The sequence below is a fragment of the Pleurodeles waltl genome, chromosome 3_1 (assembly GCF_031143425.1).
Source record: "Pleurodeles waltl isolate 20211129_DDA chromosome 3_1, aPleWal1.hap1.20221129, whole genome shotgun sequence".
In the NCBI taxonomy this organism is placed as follows: domain Eukaryota; kingdom Metazoa; phylum Chordata; class Amphibia; order Caudata; family Salamandridae; genus Pleurodeles; species Pleurodeles waltl.
This window is the reverse complement of record NC_090440.1, coordinates 480,550,211-480,558,758: the sequence shown is the minus strand read 5'-3', so window position 1 is coordinate 480,558,758 and position 8,548 is coordinate 480,550,211. Positions and strand designations below refer to the sequence as shown.

Genomic DNA, 8,548 nt, shown 5'->3' with positions numbered 1-8,548 from the left:
TTATTCCACTGTACCAATTTTTCAGTTGTTTTCCCTATCGTTCTCTGTCCACTATTTCCTCCGCTCTTTTACATTACTAGATAAGGCTAATAATGTACAAGCATGCGCAAAATGTTGTTTCTGTGTGTTAACAATGTAAAGCCAGTCCTAAATATATCAGTGTCAGCATGAAGAGTGCGCCGCACAGTGCAGTCAGGTAAAACCCCGTGGCTGGCTCTTATGCCATCACTTGGTAACATGGTTCATTGAGAAAACTGTGTGAAAGTTACGAAATGTTTTGGATTTTTTCAAACTGCGTTGTGTCATGAAAGGGCACGCACTGCGCTCGAAATGGATACAATTGAACATGGTTACAAGAGATTGTCGGTGTATTTCCATATATACTGAGCCACAGATAAGCTAAAAACACAGCGCTTATTCAATGCCAGCTCCCGGATCCTGCTCCACAAACACCCTACTGCTGGAGGCGGATCAGGATGCAGGCAGCTTCCTACTCCAGTAGCTTTGAATCCCCGGTCTCCTCCTTCCCTCCTCCTCCATAGGCGTCTTTAGCTGAATCAAGTGACTCATCAGAGCATGCCGCAGAGCAAACTCTTCCGGGTTTGCGAGCTCATTTCCTGCAACTCTTCCAAATGCACTCAGCAGCAGGAGAGCACAGAGTGCTTGGAGGACTGCCTAACTGCAGCAGCACGACACAGGGGTCTGCTGAGACCGTTGTGAATCTCAGAGCCCCAGCATGATTTACAGCCCGGCACAAAGACATACTTCGAAGGGTAACTTCTGACGCCACGTGTTACACACTTCAGTGCACGCACAGTTCCAGCTGCAACTCCAGACAGAGAACTTTTGGCTAATAAACGGGCGACCACCTGAGACTCACTGGGGGGCAGAGATCGGCTGACATTGAGCTCCATCTTTCCCCTCACCACCTGCAGGCGGTCCCTGCCATTGTGTTAGGGAGTGACGGGGCGGCAACCTGCACCACCTGTCCTAGAGTCATCAGTAAGAGCAGCTGCTGGGATCGTAGATCGTTAGGGGAAGCAGTGCGTCTGCAGTTTCATCGCCAGGACTGACCACGATTTTTGGACTACCAGGTAACGGCCACCTTCCTTCTCCAGGAATAAAGATGCCCGTTTTCTTTGTCGCCTTGGTCTTTGCCCTCCTTGCCCACGGAGGGCAAGTTCGCTCCTTGTCCGGCATCGTAGAGCCTAGGACACTAACTCGTGAGAACCTCCAGGCGGACAGTAAACCCGGCGACCATGATAACAACACCGTAACTGCCTCCCCGGAGCCCCCCTTGGTCGAAGGGGGCAACGTTACCATGGTGACCCGCATCTCCACCATTCTCAAAGAGCTGCCCACCATCAAGAACGTGGTGATCGCCGTATGCGGCTTCACGGCCTTCCTCATCGCCTGCCTCATGTTCAAAATCTTCAGGTAACTACCACAATGCACAAATGTTATGTTATTGGGCTGCCCGGCTTCGTGGCACTTCGCCTTTTACTACATCCAGACATACACGATGCGTTCCTTGTCGCTGCCCGATTAATGCTGCTTTTATTTTACTATCTGATGGCAGTATACTGAACCTCCTTGCTATTTGAGTGTTGTTACTCAATGTTTATCACCTGAACTCAGTCCGCAGTCTACTCTATTATTAAGTTAACGCATCCCTGTGTCTCATTTACTGCTTACGTCCACATAGCCCCCTTTAACCCGTCTCCACGAGTGTCTGAATTGTTTCCCCCGCTACACAACTTCCAAGTGACCTCATGTCACAAGCAAGACCTTCAGACTGTCTTAAGTTTTTAGCCAAGCCAACATCGCTTTGCGTTTTTGAGGGTGTACTTTCTTTTTGAGCACTTAAAGCATGAAGTTGTAAACACCACTATACAAAGTGGTGGGGAGAAAAAGCCAAGGCTGACAGGACCACGTTTGAGTTGGGGCCGGTAGGGAGCTGTGAGTGTTAACTCGCCCACATGGCACACTACAGAGCAAGCATATATCATGCAATTCCTTAAATATGTCACACTGTATTACATGCATGAAAACAGACTTTGACAACGTCTTATGTAGTGGATAACAATTGGCCGCTTTATTAATATGGACAAGCGTGCGACTGCCCAATATTGAGCATGAGACCAAATCACTGTCAATCAACATTTGTAAATATGCCAATAAAACATCAGCTTATTCCTTTAACACATCTAAAGTCTAAACTTTTCACAAATTGCAGTGAGTGACTGATGGGCCCTCAAGTCCTGGCCTCCATTTGTCACACCTCCTTTTGCCCTTCGATTGTTTAGGCAGTCCCACCTTTCTTTTTGGAGGGGCTCACTTCAATAGAGTTTTGTTTTACCATGTTGTTTATGGGGTAGCTTCAAGTTCTTTGGATTAGGCCCAACTCGCTACCTGGCGTGTCCTATGCCCTGCAATCCGACTTGGCGGGTCTGGGCTGTGAATACCGTGTTCCGCTTACTCCCCATGTTTGTCCATCTTACACCCTCCCTTAAGGCATCCCCAGGTGTGTGGCTTTTGTTCACACACCCCCTTACTAGGTGTGTCTTCTGATCAATTATTTGGTAAAACCTTGTTTCTTTACGCCCCTTCTATCTGTCCGATATTGCGACTGGTTGCCTTTTCGTCTGGGTGGGTGGGTGGGTGGTGTTTCTCTTCTTCCAGGGTGCGAGCGCGTTGTCTTGATCGTGAGTGAAAAATCCCCACGGGACTGCGCTCCTTAAATGCACCTTTCTTTGCCCCCCCTAGATTAAATTAGCTGTTTGGATTGGGGGATTTAAACGATAGCAACCCCCCATTGGTTGTTTGGATCTTGTCTCTCCCCCCCCCCCCCCCTTGCAGGAACACTGAGGTGGGGGCGCGCTGCCACCTGGTTGGCGCGCTTACTCCCTAAAAAAACGGTTTGATCAGTCCCTACCAGGCCAAGGCGGCCGTTAATGCCCCCTGCGGTGGCAGCCTTTGCACATACTGCCGGGTACTGTCTGAGATCAGGTACTCCAGCTTGAGCTCGGCCTGTACTTCCTGGGATCATATGACACCCTTCCAGGATGCTGTTACTTGCTGAAGTCATGTGAGTTGTGTAATGTTAGATGTTATCAAAAAACAGTTTTTTTTTCTCGTTTTGCGCCCTGTGTGATGACAGTGCCGCTGGGTAGGAGCATATTTAGGCCCCTGTAGCACCTATAGAGCAGTGTGTCCCCTGCAGGGTTCCACTTAACGTCCAAGGCCTTCTTAAATCTGTGAGGCAGAAATGTTTGCTCCTCATGTTTTGCAATGCGGGAGGTCATTTTGCATTATGCCACTACACCCACAGGATTAAGAAGAATGAAGGTGTTACATTCAAGCGAAAGAAACATGGCGCAGTGCAGACATAGACAGAGACAAACCTAGATCATTGCAAGGGGCCGTGGGGCGGGGCTGGGATTCACCCCCAATACATTTTTAGAAAAAATGCAGATGTGGTGCGTTCTACGCCATATTTTTCATTATCGACATTGTCCAATGGTTGAAAGAAAGGATAACAGTGACAGCATGATGAATTGAGCCCCTAAAGAATAACTAGTTCATAGAAAGGGGTTATACAGATGAAGCAATTAATAACATTGCTGTGACTACCAAAGCGCCAAGAAGTAAGCTAATTCCTGATAAGCAAATTACAAAACCATGTTATTCGACGTTACAGAAATCCTTTAATGCACAGCACAAGTAAATGATGACTGTGTGCGTGCAAATTGTTCACTTTTCGGTGCCACTCTTAAAGGTACACATGAAGACCAAGTCAATTTTTACTCACTTAAGGTGTCAAGTGCGAGCCTTGCTAACCGAACAGGGAAGAAAGAGCTGCTTATTATTTTTTGGAATTTCTGAGAAACTATTTAAAAAATGAAGGTACTTTGTTTAAGGATTATCTTTTTCAAATTAAACCCGACCCTTTTTTAAGAATGGTTTTCAGATGAAGTTTGTACTATGCTCTATATCCCGGTGTACTGTATAGAATCAGTACATATCAGTATACAACATGTCACATCCTTGGACTATATATATTTGTCCTTCGGTGATGCAAAGGTTGCCTTGGAGCAGGCCAGGACTAGCGCTACTGGACACCAGGTGTTTTCAAGTGGACTAGAACGGTAGTGTCCGGTTTTGATACAGGGGACTTGCGGATAACATTTCCCGCCTGCCTCGCTTTAAAAATAAACAGTGCAAAAAATTATTTTTAAGCGTTCTATAAAACAATTTGGGTGGTCCCTGTCTCCTACAGGGTCGCGGCCAGCAGCACTAACCAGCAGGGATTTAGGGGGAGGGGTCTCCTGTTGCTTGACACAGAATCCTGTACATGTATGACGAGGACTTCAAAATTCAAAAGTGTATTTCTTCATAATGTGATTTTTGAAACACATTTCAGTTTAGTATATTAAATTAAACTATTGTACTGAGTGGCGTTTAGTATGAGCAAAATATTCTAATCGTGAACTTGGAAACATCCGTGCCCCAACTGTCACTTAACTGTTGTTAAGAGTGGCACCGAAAAGTGAACGATTTGCACGCGCCTAGACATCATTTACTTTTTCTGTGCATTAAATGAGTTCTGTAATGTCGAGTAACATGGCTTTGTGATTAGCTTATCAGAAACTAGCTTACTTCTTAAGGCTTTGGTAGTCATGGCAATATTAATTGATACATTTGTATAACCCCTTTCTATGAACGGAATATTCTTTGAATGCTGATAGGTCTTAAAACATCTTCCTCATTTGATTGGCCGTAGGTAGTTTACTGTGTTGTGGGAATTTGTAAAGTTCGTAACAGACAAACTTACATCACAGAGCTGATTATTATTCAATTGATCTTACAAAGATTATAAAGTGAGTCAGTCTGCTGAGATTTAAATTGGTGGTCTACAGGCAAGACTGCTGAAATTATGCGATTTTGCAGCTGCGGCTTATTCCGCATGTTTATGGATTTGCCTCACTTGCCACATAATATGCCGTGTGCTGCATAATCTGCAGAATTTAACAAACAAAAGATTGGTTTGTAGCCCAAACGGATCAAAATTTACACAAAATCGCTGGAAAAATATAGTTCTGCGTCATGGAAGGCCCTTTGCGAAGGTTGACTGGTCATCTTTCTGTTGCTTATTTAGTGAGAATAATCAAAAGTTTACTTTCCGAAAGCATCCGATGTCTCAAAATCATTATTTGACCTTGTGCTGCATAACCCTTTTTCTGAAACATTATGCAGGGAAAAATCTTGAGTTTTTATGCTGGGAGATCTTGTTGATAACAGGTGATACAAATATGCGTGTGGTTGTACATTAATTGTGACCTGCATGTACAGTGCGGAAAGTGATGAGTAGTGGCTGAAACATGAAGAAGTCCAATTAAGTGACAGTGGACCATCACAATATGGTACTCCTGGTTCCACCTATATGTATTTCAAAATATCAGTAACATAACTAACCCACTGAGCTATGCTACTTGTTTACTGAAAGAAGACTTCGTTCTTTTTGTTGTGAAGCCAAGAAATTATGTGATAGCTAGCAGATCATTTTTACATTGGGCATTACATCAAAATTAATGCCCTGAAAGTATAGACAGGCAATTTTGGTAGCTATATGTTGCATAACATACCTAAAGGGTCTAAAACTTCCCAAAACAGTTATAAATAAATTAGAGACCATTGAAGGCCTGTGGTCTAGAGAATGGTATTTATAAAGCTCTCGTTCACCCAAGCATCATGGCGCTAAGTGAAGGACGTGCAGCACTTACAAGCTAAACTGTAATACATTGGGTTCAGATGCACAGAAGAAGAGAATACTGAAATCTCTAAAGCATTTAAATGATTCTATTCATCACAAGACATTGATTAACACCTTAGTCCAGTCTAGGTTATAATAACAATCTTCTACATTTAGGTCATTCTAAAATTACTGTAGAACAGCTTTAACTTTTCCAAAACGCTGCTGCCTAACTTATTTGTCACACACATAACACACACTTTTTTAAACCTAGTGATTCTTTCTAGAGTAATTTATCTAGGATCCCCTGATTTCTTAGCAGTTCTTCTTAGACTATCAACCTTTACATCTCCAATCGGTCTCTCTGTCCAATGTATCACACTCCTATGGCTCTTGCTAGAACTTGTACAGTTACCAAGTAAATCAAACCTTTCTCAACTGCAGCCTCAAAGACGGGGAATTCTAAGTTGCAAAAAAAAGTTGCGAATAGTTTCGTAACCTGACTCTTTTGCAATAGGCTTGCATCAGTGTAAATGCTAAGATTGTGATCTGAAAAAACTTAGAGCCTTTTGTATCCGGCAGCTCAAAGAATGTGCTTCCAGTGCATTCAGAGTGGAATCGAGGAGCTCAGTTTTTGGAGGGTTGAAATACATTAAGTTAGAGGCCAACCACCAATGAATGATGTAAAGACAATCTGCTGTAGTTGATTGATCAGGGCTGGCAAGATGGAAGATCATTTGAGTGTAATCGACATACTTGCAGGATTGAGTCCCTTGCTGATGTAGTCATTTGGCTAGAGGGATCATGTGAATATTGACCCATACAGCTGACAAAATGGAGCCTTGTGCAAAATCACAACTGGGAGTTTTCACATCTGCTTGCAAAGGTGGAAGAACCACAATTTGTTTATAATTTTCCAAGAAAGACTTAACCCATTTCAAGGCTGCTGTTGAGATGCCCACATACAAAAGTATGAATATAGGTGTAGAGTGGTCTTTGATGTTGAATGCTGCTAACAGTTATAGCAAAATCAGAGCCCCAACACCATCTTTATCTGTTATTCTACGCTGAACATCCAGCGCTGTCACGACATCCAGTTTTGTGTGTCTGTATTGGCCAGAAATTCACCTGACAACTATCCAGGATAATTGATACTCCCAACATGATTTTGTAATTGAGAGAAGACAGGGTTCTCAAATATTTTTTACAAAATTGGTACAGGCGAGATAGGCATATAATTACTCAGCTCAACTGGATTTAAAGAGGGTAGTTTCAGCAGAAGTTTGATAATCGCTGTTTTCCACAGAACTGATATAACGCTGCCTCAGGAGAATTGTTGAAAATAGACAATATGTTTAGGAAGTAAGCTGATTAAACCTTGCCACCAATTTGCAGGGCAGATGTTGCTCTGAGACCTAAATGGATGTGAGTAACAGGTGTTAATTGGGGTTTGAGGTGATACCAGATGGAATTGGCATAATGCAGGTACAGAAATCGAGGGACCACAATCACTCAGAAAGAGGTCAGGTTTAGGTGTATGTTCAGTTAGAATTTTAGCCCAAATCCTTTCAATGCTATCTTAAAAAAGGGTGGCCAGATTGGTGCATAACGTCCTCAACACCACCAACCCCAACTCCTCCAACAACCTAGACCAGAATGTCAGAAACTTCAGAAAGTGGATCATCAACTGTGCCAACACCATCCCTCCAATCTGCAACACCACCCACAGAAGGGCCACCAAGCAGGCTAGTTGACACACTGAAGTTCTCAGAACTACTAAAGGACACTGTAAACAACTGTAAAGAAGATGACTTGTCAGCAATGACACAACTGCCTTCAAGGCATCTCTCAACCTCTACCACTGACAACTGAGAGAATTGAAGAAAAAGGCCTTAGCCTCACACATCGAACCAGTTTCCAGTAACAGCAAATAACTCATCATCAAAGCAGTCTCCCAACCCCTCAGATGCAAAACCCAACATCACCCCCTCACAGGAACTCTATGACAAGCTTGCAAACGTTTTCCACAACAAGATCACCAACATCTACAGAAACTTAAAACCTCAGCCCAAGGCCCCTGACTTCTTCAAGAAACGCAATGAACCCGCTCCGACTAACTGAATTAAACCAGCTTTCCCCCACAGGGAACCGCCACCATCATGACCTCGGCCACTCAGGGGCCCCAATTGACCCATGCTCTCACCACATCTTCAACCTAGGTGAAGCCAGAATTAGCCACACAGTTGCCACCTTGAATAACACCTCATTTGTCATGGCCACCGTCCAGGAGGACTGGAAACATGCAGAAATCAACACCCTACTAATGAAACCATTGGCAGAACCCAGAGAACTTGACAACTACTGACCGATCTCCCTGCTCCGGTTTCTGGCCATAGTATTAGAAAAAGCCATCAACCAACAACTCTCCTAACATCTGGAATTAAACCTCCTACTGGACCCCTCAAAATCCAGATTCTGCATCAACCACAGCACCATGACAGTCCTCATCATGGCTATCAACAACATCTGAGCCCTACTCAACTGAGGAGAGACTGCGGCTCTGATCCTCCTAGACCTCTCAATAGCCTCCGATATGGTCTCCCACCACACACTCATCACAAGGCTGCATAATATTGGCATCCACTCTCAGATGGATTGCCTTTTTCCTTCCTGGAAGAATACAAAAAGTCCATCCCCCCCCTTCACTTCCGAACCCAAAGAAATCATCTGTGGAGTACCCCAAGGCTCCTCGCTCAGCTTCACCCTCTTCAGCACTTACATGATACCTCTGGCCAG

At 44.1% G+C, this 8,548-nt stretch overlaps 1 protein-coding gene across 3 annotated transcripts in view; it reads left to right on the top strand.

Moving 5' to 3' along the window:
- Nucleotides 1-612: 612 nt before the first annotated feature.
- The window catches only part of FAM174B (family with sequence similarity 174 member B), a 137,465-nt gene continuing 129,529 nt past the window's right edge, over nucleotides 613-8,548 (top strand). The window contains exon 1 of one of the 3 annotated variants that reach the window (XM_069222747.1): nucleotides 613-1,437. In XM_069222747.1, the coding sequence (XP_069078848.1) occupies nucleotides 1,127-1,437 (311 nt within the window). In that variant the 5' untranslated portion in view covers nucleotides 613-1,126. The remainder of the gene's footprint in view (nucleotides 1,438-8,548) is intronic. The other 2 variants (XM_069222748.1, XM_069222750.1) reach the window with 2 other exon arrangements.